This window comes from Anomalospiza imberbis, unplaced genomic scaffold, assembly GCF_031753505.1.
Source record: "Anomalospiza imberbis isolate Cuckoo-Finch-1a 21T00152 unplaced genomic scaffold, ASM3175350v1 scaffold_77, whole genome shotgun sequence".
In the NCBI taxonomy this organism is placed as follows: domain Eukaryota; kingdom Metazoa; phylum Chordata; class Aves; order Passeriformes; family Viduidae; genus Anomalospiza; species Anomalospiza imberbis.
In genome coordinates this window covers 78,040-99,330 of record NW_027100387.1, presented here as the reverse complement: position 1 = coordinate 99,330, position 21,291 = coordinate 78,040, and the positions used below count along the sequence as shown (strand labels likewise).

General features: G+C 45.2%; 1 protein-coding gene across 8 annotated transcripts in view; it reads left to right on the top strand.

Annotated features, from left to right (window-relative positions):
* LOC137467733 (E3 ubiquitin-protein ligase NEDD4-like) overlaps nucleotides 1-21,291 on the top strand; it is an 89,711-nt gene that overhangs the window by 38,370 nt on the left and 30,050 nt on the right. For 4 of the 8 annotated variants that reach the window (XM_068179159.1, XM_068179161.1, XM_068179160.1 and 1 more), the window contains 2 exons: nucleotides 1,614-1,652; nucleotides 3,033-3,086. In XM_068179159.1, the coding sequence (XP_068035260.1) occupies nucleotides 1,614-1,652; nucleotides 3,033-3,086 (93 nt within the window). Of the gene's footprint in view, nucleotides 1-1,613; nucleotides 1,653-3,032; nucleotides 3,087-5,463; nucleotides 7,391-21,291 lie in introns of those variants that run through there. The other 4 variants (XM_068179154.1, XM_068179156.1, XM_068179155.1 and 1 more) reach the window with 4 other exon arrangements.

Sequence of the window (21,291 nt, the reverse complement as noted above, 5' to 3'; positions counted from 1 at the left end):
CCAGTGTTCAGGAGCATCATTTCTCTCCATGTCTTCCTTTTCTGTGTGGGGTTGAATGAAAACCCTTTTTTGAATACCCAGGGAAGGTTTAGCTCAGCTTGACTCCTGGCAGTCCTTTATGTGTGCAGCACTTGCCCTTTTTAGGATGTAGCTCTTCTGAGGTTGAGTTTGTGTTATTGTTTCCCTGCTCATGTCCTGTATGGAGCTATTCCTGCAGTTCCTTCCTCTTTGCTGGCACTCAGGTAAGTTTGCACTCTCTGACTCGGCCCACTAAGAGTGGGACCTGTAAAGGTGGAACAGATTTCTGTGAGTTACCAGGCATTTGCCAAAGACTCTGCTGCCTCGTCCATCTGATGTCCCTGAACTGTGTGGTTAAGCAGCATTCGGAATTAATGGATTATCAACGGGCAGTAGTGCCCTTAAAACCCGTGTTAAGCCAGTGCTTTGTTTGGTAAATTGAATGTACCCTCTCCTGGCAACAGCAGTAGCATTTGATGAATACAAGTGTTTAAAATGTGACATTGTTTTCCTTACTGCTTCCATTCAATTTATTTTTTACTGAATACATTGTGCTCCTTCAGGGAAAAAAGCTGAAAGTTTCTCTGCGCCCACAAGCCCATCCCTACTCTTCCCGTCATTGACTCACCTGCCCTTTACTGTGGTCTTTTCTTTCAAGAAGTACTTCCTGCTCTGCCGTGAGGTCCTGTATTCCCATTTTGTAGTGAGATGCAGTATAGTCAGCCCCCATGTCCTGCACATGAGGAATCTATTGGATCTATAGCGGGGAGTGAGAAAAACAGCCAAGATTCCCCTTCTCTGCTAGAACAGAATTGTCGTGGGTGTAAAGCCAATTTTTCCTGTCAGCTCTGCCCGTAAATCTCTGCTGTGTGAGAGCATGAGGGAATGATTTGGCATGAGCACAAAAATATTGGGCATATTGTCCAATTGTCTTTATACTTGCTCAAGCTTGAATTGCCCAAATTACTGTTTGTAGTTCTCATCTCTTTTTTATCAATTAATTATGTCATGTTTGAGCTCACTTCAGCTGGCAATATATATGCACATTTATTCTGTGCATTTTAGTCAGGTTGTTAAAATTAAAATCCTTGGGCTGGGAGGACATTGGACGAATATCTTACCTATTCCAAGGAATAACCTTTTCTTTTGGTTTTACTTTTGTTTTTTTGGGGGTGTTTTTGTTTTTTAAATTTTTTTTTTTATTATTTCACAGTATAAATCTGAGCATATTCTTGTTGCCCTAAAGTTGCTTTTGTGATTAAAAAATACTTTTTTTCTTGTCTGGGTTTAGATGAATCTTGAGAATGAAATGTCTACAGATTTTATTTCTATAGGTCCTCAATGATTTGTCTTTTAATCATCAAATTCTATTTATATTTAATGTCTATTGTAGAATCATCTGACTCAAATATCCTCCCACATTTGTTTTACTCAATAGAGAATTTCTAGATGGCAATATATTTTACAATTTCTTTTATTACATGCTTTTCTTTCTCTTTTATTTCCCTAGAAAACTGTCACTTGCATGTATGTTGTTATAATTGCACGCCAGAAAACTTAAACATTAGATGTAAATATTGTTATTTCTTTTACAGACACTGAACCCTAAATGGAATGAAGAGTTTTACTTCAGAGTAAGTTTCTCTTTATTTGCGGTCATTATTAGAACATGTGCAGCTAACCTTATTTTCAATTTGTTTATATGTTTACTCCAAAGGCCTGCTTGCCCTGGTGTACTTGCTGTTTTGTTTCTGAGGGGATGGAATGCTCAGCAGGAATTGGCTCCAGGTTCCTTAGAAACCGTTTCCCAACCTGCAGTTATATAATTGTGAAGGGCAGTAACTTTGCTACTCAGTTGCACGCAATATTCTTCCGAAGAACAGTTGAGTTCTGACTTTTAGTGCCGCTGTAGCTTTCACAAAAGCAGGTCAGGTAGAATTTCAGGGTGTTTCGAGCCTGAACCTGGAGCGGTGCCTGAGGGCTGATGTGGCAGATAGTTCTGGCTGGGAGTTGTGCCCGGGGAGCCGGATGGGGAGCTCTGGGACAGCAGTGCCACCGGTGGAATGTTCCATGCACAGCTCTCACTGTCATGGGGAATGCTGATTGGGACACACGCACCAAACAGCTTTTCTGGGCTTTGCAGCTGAGTAATACAGATCTAAAATCTGAGGAAAAGGGAATGCACAGCCCCACTGCAAAACCTCTGGCATAGTTCACAGATGCTCTGTTAAAACATCTTGAATGTCCTCAGCAATAATGGGACCTGTAAAGTAATTTAGACCCTATTTTGTGTGTCACAGTTCTCTGATTTTCTCAAAACTGGGAAGTCCATCTCCAGCCCGCAGAATTGTGGTATATTATTTCTAAATTTTCTTAATTAAACGTGCTGGTCATAGTAACCTAGCTTGCGAAGCTTTTCTGAAAAAATATATCAACTGGACCAAACGCTATAAAACTTGTTTAATAGCAGCTGTTTTGTCTTTCTGACAGAGTTCTTTTTATGTTTGATTTTGTCCTTTTGAATGTTGGCAGTCTTTCTGCTTCAGTTTAAGTAAATAATTTTCTGGAGATATATTTCCTATTTTCAGGTGTTGAGGAGATTTCTGCTGGGTGTTCCAAGGGTGTGGGTGCTAAATGGGCTAGAGATGATAAGCAATGGACAGTCAGAAACATACCTGAATGTGAAATTCGGAAGGAAATGCAGCAACACTCTTGCTCCTCATAAATCAATCAGTCAGTTAGTCACGGAGCCCTGATATTCTGTCTAGCCTGGGACTGGGGTCCTCTGCCAGGGAAATGCAGTAACAATGCAGCCCAGCAGATACAAGCTTTCATGTCAACTGCCATGCTCTTCTCAGTCGCAGTAAGGTTCTGGTGCTCCAGTTCAAGTAAAGATTTACATCAGACCTGTTAGTCCTGTCCTGTTTACCTTGGTTTGGTTGCTGCCTGAGCCAGTACCCAGATTGTTATTGTCCAGCTACTGAACTTGCAGTGACATTTGGGTTTTCTCACAGGTAAACCCAACCAACCATCGGCTGCTGTTCGAGGTGTTTGATGAAAACAGACTGGTGAGTGCTTGTCTTGGTTATGTTACACTAATCACAAGGCTCTGTGTGCCACAGCTGATAGAAATACAGCACAGCTTAAAGGTGTCTTCAGACGGTTGTTTCAGTGAGCGTGCCAAGAAACACAAATAGAGGCATAAAACCCGTTTGAGTCTGGGACTGAAAGGACACTAAAGTAGTGCCCTTCTGGGTCAGACCAAAATGGTCCTCCTCACCCAGCCCTCTGGCAGCAAAACCCTCACTCTGTCCTTCTGCAGGCCTCTCCACTTCAAACCAATGAAGTCCTGACCTTTTTAGTTGCTGATAAAGCAGCTGCTTTATCATTTTAGTGTCCCTTTCCAGTCCGTTAATGCTTCTGCCTCTTGCTTGGGGAGGTGGTTAGCAGAGCTGCGCCTTGTGCGCACAATGCACGCGTGAAGGTTTGAGGTCATGGCAGGACGATGCTCCCTTGGGTTTCATCTCTGCCTCACAACGCTCACATGTTGTTAGTGGGTTTAGTCTTTCCCTGCGTTTGGCTGATGCAGTATCTTTTCTGGAGGAGGCTTTCGCCATCTGACTGCTGCTAGCTTCTGGTATAGTTCTGATCCATGGGAAAAGTGTCAGTGTCCCTCTGTACATCCAGGGCTAAATGTGCCAGTGCGGTGGCACACTGGTGGATGGCTCTTGGGGGTTTGCCTTTTGAACATTGTAACACAATCTCTGTTCATGAGATCAGGAATTAACATTTTCTGGGCTGGAGAAACTTGTTTGCTTTCTGAAGATGAGGATCAGAGTTGCGAAGATACTTTTATTAAAAAAAGACAGTGTAAAAGCATCTGTCTTCAACAGATAGGTTCTTTCTTTCTATCTTCCTAATAAATAAAGAGCAAAGGAAACCACGCAAGCTGTAATCTGGGGAGAAAGAGGACTTGGCAGCTGAATGACTGGATCTTTCCTCAGGAGGAAGTAAATTGGTGAACCAGTGGCACTGTGCCTCTACAGTGGCTGACCAGGAGCATATTTATTTGTAGATAATGATCATAATGACCACTTGCACTATTCAAACTGCCATGTGCCATTGGAATGCAAAGGTGCCACAGGAACAGGGAGGTGGGTTAGAGAAAAAGCTTGTATGCAGTGACAGCTGGGAAATTACAGGTTTGGGATACTTATTTCAGACATTTTGCTTTGGATTTTCGAGTTTGGGTGTGCAGTACTGGCCTTACCCTGGCAGTTTCAGCACTTTTTATTGTTGAACCAATTTGTGTGTATTCTCCTTCTGTTCTGCCTCCAAAGTCAGTCTGTCCTTGGGCTTGGAACCTCCTGGCAAAGGCAGCACCAGGGGTTAGGAGCCATGGCTTTCCGTGCAGGCGGTCTACGGCAAGGTGACTGCTTTGGGGGGGTTTGGAATAGCAGGTTTCCATCAGGTTGTGTTTATAGAATGACAAGACACTGAACTGATTATTTTGGCTTTACTCTCACATACTTACTGTCAATACTTATGACTTTTGTTGGAAGGACTTCGTTTCTTCTTCTTGTTCCCAAATTACCAAAGCACACTCTGTCTCTTTCTATTCCCCAATCTCAACAGAGTAAATGTGATGCACGTTCATTTTGGATGCAGAGACCGTGTTATTGAGTAATATGTTTTAGCTGAAAAATAAGATAAAATAATACCAACACCTGTGCTTCTACGAGGCAATCTCCAGGACCATTGCTGTGTGGAAGCTGTTCACATTTTTGTTGCGTCTCAAAATCCACATAAAAAATTGTGGGATTGTGCTGGCTGCTGGCAGTTTGATCAGTTTGAGCTATCATTGCTCTTGGGACTGGTAATTTTTTGGCTTTTGAAAGCAAGCTGCTTGTAAGCAGAGTTCAGATGTCTCAGCAGAGGACTGACCCGCCACATGCAGGTTTTCAGAGCGGTTGACAAGATTTAGGCTTTCCAGTTCTCACAGGGAACAGCTGTCCAGGCCCTGAGATGGAGCTGCCTTCTGGTTAACCAGAGTTTCTTTTCTGGTATATGCTAAGAAGTGTGAGTGCCCTCAGGGCACTGAGTATCTCTGTTGTAGCAGAGCTGATTTAAGGTGGTTGTTTCATGTTCTGGTGTATCCTGTCTGCCTGTCCTTCTCCTGAGCTCTTCTGGCTCTCAGAGTGTAACTGTACTCTGTGCTGGCAGTGCCACGCGTGGTGGCATTGCTGACTCCCTCGCTGGAGGCCAGCCGGGAGCAGGCAGTTCTGTGCAGGGGCTGGGACAAATCAGTACAAACAGACATGCAACACCCAGCTCTGCTTTTCCCTCACCTGTGCTGCCTGGTAAATCTGGAAAAGGAGCTTTCTGTCTTGCTGTCCTGCATGTTTCTACTGGTTTTACTGTGTGAGAGATCTTTGCCATATGTATGATTGCTTTGTTTGTAATTTGTAGTTGCTCAAAGGGAACTGCAGGTTATATTGCTGTTGGGGCTTTTTAAAGGCAAAAGTTTGTTGCTTAATTGTGTTATGGGCACGGTTAAAATTGAAAGCATAACCATGTTGTATTTATTCCTGTTCTGCCATGACAGCCCAGAGCTGTAACACACCAAAATGTTATGCTTGAAAGAATTTTCCTCATTTGCATGTGGTGTTGACTTAAACTTTTAACACAAAATGGAAGTGTTTTGTTGTAGTTAGATTTTTCTGCAAGTGCTTTCTCCAAATGTGCCCTGCGAATCTGATGTGGTTTAAATTTATAGCAGTGCTGAGTGTATTCGCTGCCTCAGTCAGCTGCGAGAGCTCTCCCGCTGGGGCCGCTCCTCCCTGATGGAAAAGGAGCAGCTGGGAAGGTGCTGTTTCAGGCTCTTGCTGGCATTAAAAAAAAAAAAAAAGGAAAAAACAAACTCCTCACACACTTACATTGGCGAGGGGGAACCAGACCACGTGACTCCCACCATCCTACCCTATGTCACCGTGTGTGTAGGAGCGCTGACTGCTCCTGCCCAATCATGCCTGGAATGCTGCTTGCCACTTGGGCTATTTCTGCTATCTGTCGCTCCCAGGGCTGCAGTGCTAACCGTTTGGCAGATGGGACACTTTTTCTCGGAGTTTATGTCTTTGGTTTTTAACTTCTGGCAGTGCCTGAATTGTTGCTGTTCTCCCTCTCCTTTTCTCCTCTCTGTAAAACCATGGCCCATCGGCTGCGGTTTCATTTTGGCTCTGGGAGAAGCAACACAGCCCCCGAATCGGAGATCCTTGCCCGGGAGAGAGAAGATGACTTTTTCATGGCATTCCACACCTTGCCAAGAAGAAGCAGCCCTCACGCGTTCTCACGGCACGGAGCGGATTGTGGCGGCGATGGAGATTTGCACGAAGTGGGCTCCTTGAAAAGGAGCACATCCATGTTTATCCCGCAGCTGCTGAACGGCATCGACGCGCGCCCCACCAGGAGCTCGTCCATGCAGATCTCGCTCCAGCGCAAAGCTGCCGACGGCTGTGCCGACGAGTGCGCGGCCCTGGAGTCTCCGGAGGAGACGCTTCCCTGGAAGGTCTCAGACTTGAGGGAGCGTTATGCATCCCCTGTTGAAAAGCGCTCTTCTCCGAGCGCTCCACAGGTGACTCCTGAAAGTTCTTCACCCAGGCAGACGGAAGAGCTGGGGCAGCAGACAGATGGAACTGTTTGCTGTAACCGTAGAATGTTTTGTAGTACTAATCCGCAGAGTGAGGAGGCTCAGCTGACTGCCCAACGGGAGGAAGCAAGTGAAGCGGCTTCAGGTTTAAACATAAGTGGTGTGAGGATTCAGCATCGGGCCTCAAGTGCAGAGGTGCCTCAAGTTACTCTACTTCCCTTTGGTCCTGAGGCTCCAAATAGTGCTCCCACCTCTGAACCCCGACGCTGGTCCTTGCAGCATGTGCCAGATCTGTCAGCAAATTCAGGGAAAAAGTTCTTTGTTCTCCAGTTACAACAGCCACAGACAAGCAGTACAGGCGCAGGAGGTGGAGGTAACTTTGGCTTTACTGGAACCAAAGGGGACAGATTGGTCAGGTACCCTCGGATACGGCTGGAAAGGAGTACTTCCTACCCTGTCCAGCCACCAGCAGAAGGAATTAGCCCCACAGGTGATGGGCTGAATTCGGAGCTGTCTGGGAACAGCAGGAACAGGGCAGAAATACCTAGAAGCAATTCAGTAGAGCGAATGCCTCAAGGGCAGGGATGCTTGTTTAAAATCAGACCAGATCAAAGCATGAGGCAGCAGCACTTCAGGATTCTTGTCACGCGTGGGCCGGAAGAACAAAGTCAGGGTGTTGGCAAGGAGGGTCGTGGCACGCCTGGTCCTACGGCAGCCGGCACCGCAGTAAGTATGATGCTGAGCGTGCTGTGCTGGTGAAGTGCGTGTGCTGGTGAAACACGGGTTGCCTTACAAAGGCTGCCAGACTGGAGCCAACTGCAGCACTTCCATTGTTAGTGCTGGAATGTTCTGCGTTTCTGTGGAGCAAGCCACAGATCATCTTTATTTCTAATCTAATGTAACTTCGCTCTCAGTTTTGATTACATCCAGTGTAATATTTTCAGATCTTACTGTCACATGTTTCTTAATTCACTGTTACGTCAGCTGGAAAGATTTTTTAAAATCAGGGCATTCAAATAGCAAATTAAATGTTCCTGTTAGTTTAGTTGGCTGAGATCTTGCTGCATAGAGAGCTCTTCATGCACTCTGGTTTTAAAAACAAATACTTTGGCACTTTCTAAGTCTAATGCACACACGTGTACCTCTACACACTTCTAAAATGTGTATTGTAATGAAATAGTTGTTAAGACTCTGGGAATCTTAGGGTAACAAAGTACTGGCTTAGTTAAGGTACCAAGAAGTCTGGGGAAAAAATAATATTTATTAGTAATTTCTTATAGTAACCTTATAGTAATTTTTCTTTCTTCCTTCTGGAAGTGAAAAACATGTCATGCCTTTTGTATGCCACAAGTCCTGATCCAACTCCAAGTGCAAGAGGCTTGACACCACTCAGTAAACAGTCTGTTTGGATTTGCCTTCATTTGGTGTTAGGATGGCAAAATTAATCTTCTGGGTTTGCTTTGTTACAGCAGGCGAGGATTGATGGTTGATGTTTTTCAGCCACTTTTTCAAAGCCTAAAGTAGGAACAAAACTGGAGGGTTTAGATTAGTCATTTGCTTAAATTGCTTTGCTGTGCAATCCAACACGGCCCACTCGAGTTCCCAGCTCAGGGATGCTGTATTTAGCATAGCGAGCTCTGGCTCCAGCTGTGGCACGGCCGCTGAAGAGATTTCAGGCTCCATGGCTCCTGTGCTCTCAGGCACTGAAATGCAGCACAGGGACAGCTGCTCCCTGCAGCAAGGCCAGGGGTGACTCTGCAGCTTTCCTATAGGAAAGCTTATGGACTCTGTGTTTTTCCAACCTTCTCCAGAGCTCTTGAAAGTGTAAAACAGAAAAATCCCTTCCTGGTACAGGTTTGGTTCCAGGACACGTAAGGGAGCAGAAAAAAGTATGTCTGATTTTCCCTTTCCTCTTTATTATCCCTTGCTCCTTTCCAAGATCAGCTGTTCATGGAGACCCACTACAGCCAGTTCTATAAGTAGCTGTGGGTGTCAGACCTAGCACAGAGGCAGCAGAGGTTTGCAGAGGTGTGCCTTGGGCTCTGTGCAACAGTTCTCATTTTCCTACAGGATCTCCCCTCAAAGTCCCTGTTTTCATCCCCCCTGTAGTAACAATTCCCATCCCAAAGACACGCTTCAGTGTTCCCAGAGGAGAATGAGGAAGTCTGTTCCTCTGTGCTCTTGGTTTGAGTTACTGTGAGGAATGGATTGAGGCAGCTGTGCAGCATGGCAGGCACAGAGGTGCCCAGCCCACATGGCACTGCATCCTGCCAGGCAGAAACTCTCAAAGGAAAAGGACTAACTGAAACTTAAGCCTTCTTTGTGGTGTTTCTCATCTTTGTAGTAAATCCTGAAATACTGTGGGTAGAGGTGATGGACTGGGCAGGATGCCATGGGAAGTGTGGGGGATGGAAGCGTTTGGGTGCGAGTTTTGTTGCATTTTTTGACCGCAGAACATTACTTGTTAAGGTGCCATTTTTAAACTGTCCCACAGAAGTTTGTTTGGAAGATGTCATGTGAGTAAGGGAGTGCCTGAAATATCTGATCTCTAGAGCTGAGGGGAGAGGTTGCCATGGTTTATAGTTGATAGTGTGAAAGAAAAATAATGGTGATGTGTCCCAGTGCAAGAAGTTTATGTGTATGTGATTGATATAGGGCCGGGGCCGGGGCTGGGAGCAGCAGCTGCTGCAGCCTGATTTATCTCAGAGCAAACATCCGAGCGGGCGTCTGCAGTCCTGCTGCTCCGAGTGGTTGTGACCTTTCAAATATCTGCTCTTTCAGACAAGTGCTTTGGGGCAGGCAGGATGTCTTTCATTACCAGACAGAGTAAAATATTAAGTGAAGGCTGAGCTCATGTCAAACCGTAAAAAATTTTGTTTGGAAGGCTTGTTGCAAATTCTTTTGCCTGCTCTAATATTTTATATGCCGTGCAATAGAATGTCTGTGCACTGTGCATATTCCACATACTGCTGTTGTTTATCATTGGGGGCTGTGAGTGCAGAGCTGGATTTGTGGGAAACACTTCAAAAATGTATTGGACAACTGCTGGACAGAGCTGACAAAGGCATCGTTGTGAGCAAAAACAACGTGCCCTAACAAAGTGCTGCAAGAGTAGGACTGAATTATATTTAGTAAACAAACAGAAGCGGCACCTCTGGGTTCGGCAAGCCTGCATTTCTCACAACTCAGCTCTTCCTCTCCTTTCTTAGAAATCATTTTAGAATAAATATTGCTCCTACTTCAGGGATTGCTACCTGGACTCCTAACAGACATTTCTAGGAAATAAGTCATGTGGCCTTAGCTGGAGGTTTAAATGGTTCAAATGAATAGTGCTGTGAATTTCCTGGCTCTCCACTTGCTCTGCAAGGAGTGCAGATGGCCATCTGGAAAGCCTCAGCTCTCTGCAGATAAGGACTTTGTTGACAGCTGCAGGTAGAGGATGATGAATTCCATTCCTTGGGTCTCTAGCTTTTCTGTTAAGGACAAAATCAGCTCTTCTCAACAAGAAATCACTTGCCCTCCTTCTTAATTCTGGTGTCCATCAGCTTGCAGGCCTGTTCTGAAGTGCTCTGGCTGTTGGGGAGGGGGCAGGTGGGCACACTCAAACCTGAGCAGAGAGGGAGCTGGTTTTCAAGGCAAGAAATACCGAGGACCTGAATAAATTTTGATTTTTTTCTTCTCCCCCTGTGGGTGGGGGACAAATAATTCATGGCAAGTACTGTAAATTAGCTTGCAGAATTAAGAAACCCATCTGTAACTTTTAGTCAGGTTTTCAGAGAGTCAAGTATTGGCAGTGCTGCCTTTTACCTCATCCCTCCACATTCCCAGAGCTCCCTGGGATTCTGCATTTTGTGTCGGGCATTTTTCTTTTTCTGCTTGAAAACTGTATCTGGACAGTTGCTACTTCTCTGTGAAGAAACCAGAATAAAACTTGGAGCAGCAGAGATGGAAATAGTATCACTTTTTTAAATAGCAATGATAAACTCTTTGCTCCTGCATGGAAAATCTGTATGTGAGTTTGGGTACACAGCAATCTCTAAAGTGGAGCATTTATAATGGAAATGCTGACACGGGTTTAACGCTGCAGGTGCCAGCCGGAGCTGCCTTGGTGCAGATCTAGCCACAGAAAATTACAGATAAGAAAGCAGAGAGTGTTGATTGCTTTTTGCGCTGCTCAGCTGGTTTTCTATTTGAGAAAAGCTGTCAAGTAATGATGCGTTTCAGAATGTGCGTGTTTTGTACACATGAACAGAAGTTCTGCACGTGAACTGAAGTTTTTAGTTCAGCAGCTATTCCAAAGCCAAATCTATCCTGTTTAGTTACTTCCAGATTCAATCTCACTGTAAAATACGTTACTGCATCTCTTCATCTGAAGTCCAGGATGAATACCAGGATGGCATTGGGAGCTTCCAAAAGTCAGCAGTTAGTACAGAAAAATAAATTAATTAAGCATTAATTAACCTGGCATTATGACCAGCCATGTTTTTGTCTCCAAAAGGAATGAAAAAATTAAAAGGGTGTGTGGGAGAAGCTTCCAGAGCTGAAGGCAAAGGAATGAGATGAGTTGTTCAAATAAAATGGAAATTGCACGTTGTGCTGTGGTGTGAGTCCAGAGCTGTCAGTGCTTTCGTGGAAAGCTGCAGCTTCCCTTTCAACCTGGGTTGGAAATAAAAACTTCCAGGATGTATTTTATGGATTATAGAAAATAATTTTTACAACTTGGTTGTAAAGGTGGGAGTTATATCTTCAGTGAGAGAGAGATTCAGCTCTCAATGTCCATGACCTGCCGCGATTGTCAGCTTTGTCTCAAGTGCTGTCACTCCTCCCGGTGGAAACAGGGGAAAGGAGGACCCAAAGGGCTCTGAGCTGTAAAGGGAGCTTTGTCTGACCACGCCTGTGTGGGAGAGAGCTGTGCAGCAGTGCTGCTGAAGGCAGGGGACGTGCTCAGGACAGCTGTGCGCCTGGAAGGACAGTCTGTGCTCCCCAGAGGTTGCCTCTGCTTGCATGGCAGCCGTCAGGGAAGGAAGACCTGCAGATCCATCTGCGTTTTCCTGCTGTTCCTGGGGCTGGTACCCCTTTGCAAAGGCAGGCTTTGCTGGTTCTGTGGCAGTGACATGGTTAGGAACTGAGTATCTGCTTACTCTATTGAATTGCATTTGGAAGTATGCTGAGGATTTTCTGATTCCGGGATGAACAGTACTGTAGGATTATTGTTCAGCAAGCATCTCAAAGATGCTTTATTTTAAGACTAATGTTTTGATCATTAATTTTAGAAAATAAATCTGATGCTGACTCTGTGATTGCTTCTGTCTCTTACCACGTGTCCGTTGAATAGTCAGTCTTTCCTTGTTTCTGCCCTGTTTGCTTGCCCGTCAGTCATGTGTTGTCACACCTACAGCATTAAAAAAGAACAGGAAGAATGAGAAATATTAGGAATTACAGTGCAAGTAGTTTAAAACATAATTAATAATTAACTTGGATGTTATCCAGGGCCTAAGTATACCTTTGTGAGTCAGCTCTGTGCATAAAAATTGCATAATGAAATAAATTCTATTTCCATTTTTGAGCAGTTGCCTTGTCTCTGGTGTGAGGCTGGATACCAGCAATTTCTGAAAGGGTTTAGTAACACATGAAGTATGAAAAAGAGGTTTTCAGTAATCAGTTAATTTGTGGTGACATTATTTGAGGTCTATTACATGTTTTTAATTTACTATGTAAAAATACCTGATCTTAACTGAGCAAATGAAATAGTATTTTGTTTTGTTGTTTGCAAATGTGGGGAATGGCACGCTTGCTGAGTAGGGAAAACCTTCCAGGAAACATTTCACTGTGGGAACTGGTCTTAACAGATTTGTTTTGGTCTGATGTCACCACTTTTTAATATATTTTTGGCCTTGCAGCAGCACCCCACTGCAAATGTCTTAGAGGAAAGCAAACCTTACTTGCCTTATATTTAGTGAGGGAACTGAAATCCGTCTACTCTTGCTCTTGCCATCCCCCAGTAAGCCTCACAGTGTTTTTTCCTTAAGGAATTAACCCCCTTGTGCTGGGGTTTGGGTCTTCTGTTGTCCCTTCACGAAGGTTCAGTTAAGAAGAGGAGGGGGGAGAAGGGTTTCTGTAGGAGCTTTGGTTGCTGTCCCTCTCTAATCTTGTATGCTGTGAATTCGTGTAATTAACCAACTGCCCAACTTTGGCCAGCGTGTAGGTAAGAATGTGAAATACTTTCCTTTCCCATTGAATAGATGCATCTTTATCCCACTGTAGGACCTGACCTCTGTGAAATGTGTCAGTCGTGTTGCCTGCCCTGCTTGGGACGGCTCGGGAGGGGACAGCAGCCAGAGCAGGTGGGACAGTTCCTCATGCCCCCAGGTGCCGAGCTGGCTGTGCTGGGCAGTGTTTGTGTGCCAGCAGTGACTTCCAGAGGGCCTGATTGGGCAGGTGACATCACTTGGCCTCCCTGTGCCAGGTGCAGCCAAAACAGATGCAGGAAGAGGAGGGAGGGAAGAATGCGGAGCTGCCGGATGGCAGCGCCAGCTCCATTCTCCATGGAGCTGATGTGGGAGTTGGCACTGTGTGTTCCCTTCCCTGCACAGGCAGGCTCCTGCAGAGGGTTCCTGGGAGCTTGGAGCTGGCCAGAAGGCTTCCTTACCTTTTGTTCTGCTCCTGAATTTCATGGGGATTGGCAGTTCTGACCAGACATTTGCACCAATAGTGCTGGAGTTCTGGCTTTTCTGGTTTTTGCTCTAATCAAATCATTGTGCAGAATTCCAGAATACAAACAAAATAAATTTAAAAATAAAGCGTGTAACAAACCTTTCAAGCTTTTTTCTGTGTTCTTGAAATTTCACCCAGAGAGTTCATACTGCCAACTACCCACTGGATTTTCAACTGACTGCAGTTTAAATTACCCACCATAAAAAAGCTGGCAGTAAATATTAGTGACTGATCCCCATGAACTAGTCAGTATAATCTTGGCTCTCCTTTCTGTTACAAACAAATGCGTTGCTTGAAAATTGAGCAGGTGTGAAGGTTCTTGGTCTCAGCTAGGGAAAAGTGCTTGGACATGTGTAGGTGTAAATGATGATTAATTTACAGAAGTTAGGAGTAGTTAATGTCCACTAATTAGCATGTCAGTGGCCTAAGCATGAAGTACCTTACTGTTCCTTCTGGTCAGTGCACAGCCATGTTTTCCCTCAGGATTCAGATCATTACCCAGTAGAACAAAGTCTCGTGTCACAGAAAAGCGGCCTTTGGAACTCTTACAGTGGATCTTGCTTTTTTCCATTACATTAGGAAAACAATTAAAGCAAAAATAAGATTTCACATATTGCCAGGCCTAATGCCTTCTTGAGTGTAAGTGCTGCTGGGATCAGCCAGTTGAAAGAATGTACTTAGTACCTTTGGAAAATTCAGGCTGAATAAATGTCAGCGTGCCTTCCCTGATTCCATTCCAGCAATCTCATTTCCCTGCCTGCAGAGCCTTTCCACGACTTTGATTTCCCTGCCACCGCATCTCTGTTGTTTAACCCCAGCCCGCATAGCTAAAGCACTGCATCATGATCCAGAAAAGCCTGGTGATGCTCCTGATGTAACAGAGTTGCACAAAGGTGCTGGCTGGGGCTGCTGCTCCCGGTCATCCCTGGCAATCTGCAGGGCACTCACACGCTGTTGGGGGAGCAGAGTTTTCACAGCACTGCTGCACCCTTAGGATGTCATTTTTAAACAGAGGCCTGATCCTACATTATTGCTGAGGTGAACTTAAACTGCACTTTTCTGGACTGTTGCTAATAAAGATGTGCACCTCAGCTTCCCCAGAGAGAGGGAGTTCAGCTCGGCACACAGGGAGCTGTAACTTTGTGAGCTGGCATGGGAATCACAGCTTGTTTAAATGTGAGCTGGTGTGCCCACAAGGGTTTACTGGGGGTTCTGGAGGGGTCAGATAAACATTTGGTTCCAAACTGTCCCTGGTCCCGTGAGCTTGGGTTGTTGTGCTCGGGTTACAGTGGGGATTGTTGCAGGCATTTCAGGCTGCTCTGAGCTCTTGGGAGTGGCTGATGTCCCAGTGCATGGTGTGGATAAGGAGAGGGTGGAATGGTAGAAATGAGTGTCTGTGCTGGGGACTTTTGCTTCGCCATGAGTCATTTTATATTATTTTAGTGCTGCTTTGTAATGAGCATTGTGCATATGAAGGAGAGCAAATTCAGGAATAGCGCTCAGTAATGAAGGATGTTACGTCAGTGTGATGGGTGTGATGGATGACTAAAATTTCATTGTTCTTCAAGACCAGTTCTTTGCTGCAGAGTTCTTGAGTTGAGGATTATTCTAATTTGCATGAAGAATGCCAGTAAATTTGACCAGAATCTTGGAAGAGCTGCAGAGAGAAGAATCATTAGTTAGAAATTTCCAAAGTGCACGGTTTTGCTTACTCAGCAGGTCTGTGCAGAATGTATACATGTTATGCCTCTGGAAGTGACGCACCCCTAATCCCTCAATTTTTCAAGATATTTATTAAAACAGCAGTTCCATTTTTTTGACAGATTTTGAGAGAGAATCTATGGATTTCTTCAGTTTTGTCTCTGTTCAATTTCCACAGAAGTCACAGTCTGAACATTTTTTTATTTCTCAGCTGCCTTCTTCAAGTTGCAGGAGGAGGTGAAAATGTTTTAAAATGTGATGACCATTTTAACCTTCCTGTTATCCTTCCAGCTATCCTGCTGCTCATCTTCCAGCATGCTTGCAAGAGCTGGATACATTCTGCATCTCAAGCCCTTCAGAGCTCAGTTGCTGAAGTTCTCCAGGACATATTAGAAGCACTGGAATAGCTTTAGGGGGAATATAAATCCCCGTAGCACAAGGAGAGCATTTCTACTTTAATAGTACTTAGCTTTTCTGAGCATTGTATTTCTTAACTGCTTTCTGCCAAGAAAGCACTTACACAGAAAAATTGGTCATGACAGATATATAGTGGAATCCAAAAGTCTGAATGTATCCAGAAATCTGAACTGCTATTGATGAGAAAAACAAACAGAGAAAGCAGGGCATTTCTCTGAGCAGAAGGAAAAGGTAGGATAAGTGGATAAGTAGATTAGTGCAGAGGAGAGGCGAAGAAATGGTAGTGGAGACAGTGAGAGGTCTTTTTCTTTGCATGGTTCCTGGTGTCTGCAGCAAGACAGCATTAATGAACTATTTGCCAGCTAATTAAACTCTTTTTGTCCTGCTCAGCAATGTACAGCATAGCAGAGCTTCCCCAGCCTCCCTCACCTGCTTGCCAGGATCTGCAGGAGCAAGTCCCAGCCCCAGGTGCCCCTTCCACTGGGAATGCTCCTGCTGGGAGTCCCTGGGTGTCAGGGGCATATGGGGCAGCCGCGTTCGCGCTGCTGGAGCAGGGGGTGCTGCAATGCGCTCTGGGCACCCTCCCTGGGCAGCAGCAGTGCCAAGGATGAGGCTGAGCAGCTAGAAAATTTGGGGGGCCTGTGTGCAAGTTCCAAGTAGTAAAAGGCAGCTGTTTGTGCTTTGAAGAGCCACAGCCCTCCCTCCTTGGAACAAATCCTTCTGCTGTAAACTTGCCTTCGTTTCACTTGCTGGCTTTACCAAGCTGGCCTCACATCTACAGTTTCTCAAATGCCATTGTTTTTGAAATTCTGTACCTTTTGAATCCTCAGCTATCAAAGGTATGCAGGTGTCTGTGTTACACACGGTGTGCCACAGCTCTGCACGTACTTGATGTACTTTGCTGCTGCTTCATAAAACACATTTCTTTGTTCTTTTGAAGAGCAGCGTTTCCCAAACTTGGTATGAGAACCACTCTCTTCCGTGATTTTCTGGCTCTGTAACTCTGGTAAGGAAGGTGGCTTGAGGGCTCTGAGCAAAGAGTTTCAGCCAGAGTTCTTTGGAAAACTGTTCTTGGCACAGTGCCCTTCTCCTGCCATGGCAGAATGTTGAAGTAGTGGGCAGGGGAAGGTTGGCTTCCACTGGGCAGAGCTCTGTGCATGAGCTGCCGAGGTGGCACCTGCTCACGTGTGGCTTCAGAGACATGAACGGCTCTGGCCACGTCAGCAGGGTCCCGGGCTCTGTGCTCCTGCCCATGGTGCAGCTCCGGGACTGCTGTGGGAGTGCTGTTTGGGTATCACAGGCTGCAGTTACATGGATTGCAGAGGGCAGGTTTTTCTGTTACTCCACAGAGCAGATTATTGTGCAGAATGTTTAGAACTTAGTGGTGCTTACTGACTATTGCATTGGGAATTTGAACCCATTCCATTGTGCCTCACTGTTCTTTCTTGGGGAGTTACGATGGAGCTTCATCAGAAGATGGTTTAATTTTTGTTCTGAGAGTTTTTTTTTCAATAACGCCTTCATTTCTTACAGAACATAGGACAGAAGCTGTCCTAACACATTTTATTTTGTTCTACACTTTCTACCTGTTCTTTCACTTCTGTACATCGATTCTGTTCCTGTTTTCCACATCCCCTCACAGCTCAGGCCCGTTTTAAGTATCTTGGGCATCAGCTCCTTCTTCCTGCCATTGCTACTCCTGTACTTTGTCCACATTTGGTTTGTTCAGTGTCTAAGGAGGAATGGATTCCCATCTTTCCAGAGGCTCTTGGTAATGTAGCAGTGGTAATACCAGCAGGCATTCGCTCTGTCCATCACAGGTAAGTGAGAGCGAGGAGCGGCCTCCTGTTTGCAGCCCTCCTGTGTGTCACGCCTTTCATTACAATGGGCAGCCCAGTAGAAAGCCATTTTCCTGTCATGAACGGAATAAGGCTTAACTGGTTCTTTTTTCCCTGACATTATCCATAGTTTTCTTGGCTGTTACTGGGTTTCAGGAGTATAGCAGATCTTGGCAGAGGTGCCCGCTGGTTTTTGTTATGTTTAAATAAGCAGTGGCAGTGCAAGACAAATAATTCAGGATTTAAATAATTGGCGCTTATGTCTTGCGATTTGCTTAATCCGTTTAAGAACTGATCCAGTTGTGGTTGACCGTGTGTGCCAGGAAGGAGACATTCCTGTCTCAGCTGTGCCGATTCTGGAGCACCACTGCCTCATCTAGGAAACTGCAGCTCAGAACTTAATTCCTTCATCTCGGTTCTGGTTTGGCTTCCAGGACCAGCCTGCATGTTCCCTGGTTCTGTGGTGTCCCAGGCTGGAGAGCGAGAGCTGTGTGTGACACTGGGAGCCTCGTGTAGCGCCTTGTCCTTCCCTGAGCTCAGTGCCTTGTCCTTCCCTGTGCTCAGTGTGCGGCACTGACACCCCAGCGGGCAGTAATTGGGTCGTAAAATGAAAGTTGAGAGGGAAGGCACCAGGGAAAGTGTAATCTGACACTGTTGTATTGAGCTGCCTGGAGGAAAAGTCAGCGTTTGTTTACTCTGGTGGGAAGGAATAACAGGAAATCATTTTTTAGGAAATAACCCACCTGTGTAGCTTGTTCTGCCTGCACTTACAGATTTGGAATAGGAAAACCACCCCCCCCACACACACATCACTTAGGGTTTTTTTTTTTTCATGGTTACAGTGCAGTATTCTTGATTAAGAAAATATCAGTGAAAATATCAGAGCCAGGTTGCAGATATACTATACCACTACCAGGTTGCAGACTACTATACCACTGCAAAAGTATAGTCAGTTGCAATTATGAGCAAATGAAAAGTGGAGTTTTAGTTATGCTTGGGACGTGCTGCTGAAAATATTTTGCTTAAGAAAGAAGTGGTGACAGTGGCAAGTGGCAAAATTTCTGGAAGTTTATATAAATGAAGAGAGTTTTATTGCAGTTCAGAAAGAAAGATTGCTGGAACTTGCCAGCTAAGAATTTTAGTAATCATATCATCAAATGATAGAGGAACATCATAAAAGTGTCGTTGTGGCTTTATTCATGAGAATGAGATCAGGGAGTTGATAAGCCTTAGGTGTAGAGAGACATCTGTGATGGCTAATTAATACTTTAAGGTTTTAGTCAAGGGCAGTTAAATGTGCTTTGTTTCAATTAACAAAATTGTGGTTTGCTGCTAGGTTTTTGGTGTTTTTTTAATAATCAACAATACTTTTATGAACACAAATCCTCTTTGTTTTTTTGGGGTCCTTTACATTTTTAAAGCCTTTGGTAAAAGTACAGTTTAGAATAGTTTTCTCTCCAGGTGAGACAGGTGATTTCCTGTAGCTCTCTGGGAAGGCAGCAGTGTTTTCTGCTCTCGTATTTTTCCTGTTGGTGTGTGCAGCTCTTGTATTTGTGCTGGGAAATAAGGTGCTGTCTGAGCCAGACAGTCTGGACCACTTCTGGAGCAGTTTTCCAGGACTTGGCAGCAATGGCACATCACATCTCAAGTGCTGGGTTTAAGTACTACATCAGGAAATCTGGCTTAATTGGTGCTTATTTTTTCACATTTGTTCTACTAGAGTGGCTGCTGAGTGCTCAGTGGAGGTGAGAATGCCCTCTTGAGAACCCGGGATTTGGCGTTGCCAAGTGGGTTTATCCCATCTTGCACGGTGCCTTTGGCCTTTAGCTGCCGGGATCAGCAGGTTTAAGCCAGCTGCCATGTCCCCAAGGGCTGGGTTCCCTGTCCCTCTCTCCTCTTTCCCACCAAACCACTGCTGGCACATGTTCCACGTGGTGTTGCCATGAGCACCCTTCACAGCCACTCTCACCACATTCCGTGTTACCCACCAGAGCAGCAGTGATACGAAAAATTTGGAAATAACATTGTTATAATATATTTAGAATAAATGTCAAGAGAAGATGGGCTCTGAACCTCAGCAGGGTTTCCACCCGGATAATAATTTAGGCCAATAGCTGTGTGCTGATGCACGGCACAGCATGGTTGTGGTCTGAGAAAGGTGTGAACTCTGGTTTACTTTAAGGCCACTAAAAACCAGTTAAATTTACCAGAGGGATCATGTCTGCCTGCTCTGAAATGAAGCAATATCTGGATTGGAATGCAGCATCTCTTTAAACAGTGCCCAGAAATAGTGCACAACAATTTTCGGGTCAGAAAGCTGGGAACATCCTGATCATCTCAAAATGCCAAGGGAACTGTAGGTGGGTGGAGTGTTATTTCCCAGCCTGGTGTCTGGCCAGGGAACCAAAGCACCTCTGAGAGCTCAGTACCCACAGTGCTCCGGCCTCAGCCCCAGCTGGCAGCTGGCAGCAGTACGGCTTCTGCGGGCCTGTTCTTCTTTTCACAGCTTGTCACTGTCTCTGTCCACTCCTTCAGTCTGGATGAGCCGTGGCTCTGTGCTTTGTGGGTCTCTTGTGAGTTCCCAGGCCAAGGTGATCACGTTTTCATACAGGGGCATTCCATAGGAACCCCTTTGGGTTCATTCCCAACCTTAGGAAATTTTCAGGCACTTTCAGGAGTTTGTTCTGCATTGCTGGTGATCATTTGTAACAGTGTGGTGTATTGGTCCAGGTTAGGAAACAGGCAGGAAAAGTCCAGGAGCAGGGCTGCTGGGAGAGCTGTCCTGACGATGTTGGTCTAAGGAAGCAACAGATAAGCACAGGACTGCAGCTTGGCCTGGCACTGCATGGCAGCAGTAGAGCCTTTCCTTGGGAGAGCTGCATGTGTTGGGGGTGTCAGCTTGTGTACACGTTTGTGGGGGCTTAATAGTGTTTGGCACATGGCTAAATGTCTTAGTCCCTGTGAGACCTGCCCCCTCCAGCAGGTCCTTCACGGTGTTTGTGTGATCTTTTAGTCAAAGTCCTGACTAGCCTGTTGTACCTCTGCTGTTTTCTAACTTCTGATTTCTGTTCAGACTGGAATAAAGCTAAGTGGAGTTGAGTTGCCTGTTGTAGTTGCTCGTGTGCTCAGCTATTGCCCAGCTGTAATGTCTGTTCTACCTTATGGATGCATGTCTGAGGTAATATTTACCTTTTATTCCAGAGCTGAAATAAGCAAGTCTCTAACAGCTGAACTGTTAACTGTTGACACTTTCCCTTCTGCAAATAACAAGCTTCAATGACTGAAATGAGCATCAATGCAACAGTTTAGTCGTACTTTTGTGTGGTTCCAAGTAAAGCTGATGTGCGTGTATACAATCCTGAGCTAAACATTCTGGTTTGCACCGAAGTGTCAATGGATGCTTTTCCTTTCTCTGCTGCTTTGGAGACTAAGGGTGTTTAGGGCACTGCGACTTTTATCCCAGGCTTTTCTTCCTGGCTTGCAGCTTGGATAGGCACCAAATTGCAGCCTAAATTTCACGTACATTTGGCTTGGGAGCGTCACCTTGTCACCACAATCTCCTACAATGAAGAGTGAGTTGTTTCATACTCTGAGGTGTTTGGCACAAGTTAGAATTTCCAAGTAGTTCTGTTGGTTTTTGAAGCGTTTTCAGTCACTGACTACTGATTACACTGAATGGAGTGTTTCCGTGTTTTATTCCATTGTCTTTCACTGGACAGCTGAGGTCTTGGCTGTTCTTGGGATGCAGTGATGACCAGGTTTCATTGTAGTGTCTGTGCAGGTGTGAGGGGTCCTTCACACATTCAGGAATATTCAGTGCACAGAACACCTGCCATGCCTGGTGTTTGCGAGCCTGGTGCTGCTTTCCCACAGGATCAATGCATGAAAGAGCGAGGTGGTTGGACAGATTTGGTTTTCCTGAACAGATGGGGTATTTATGTCTGCCAAAACACTGAA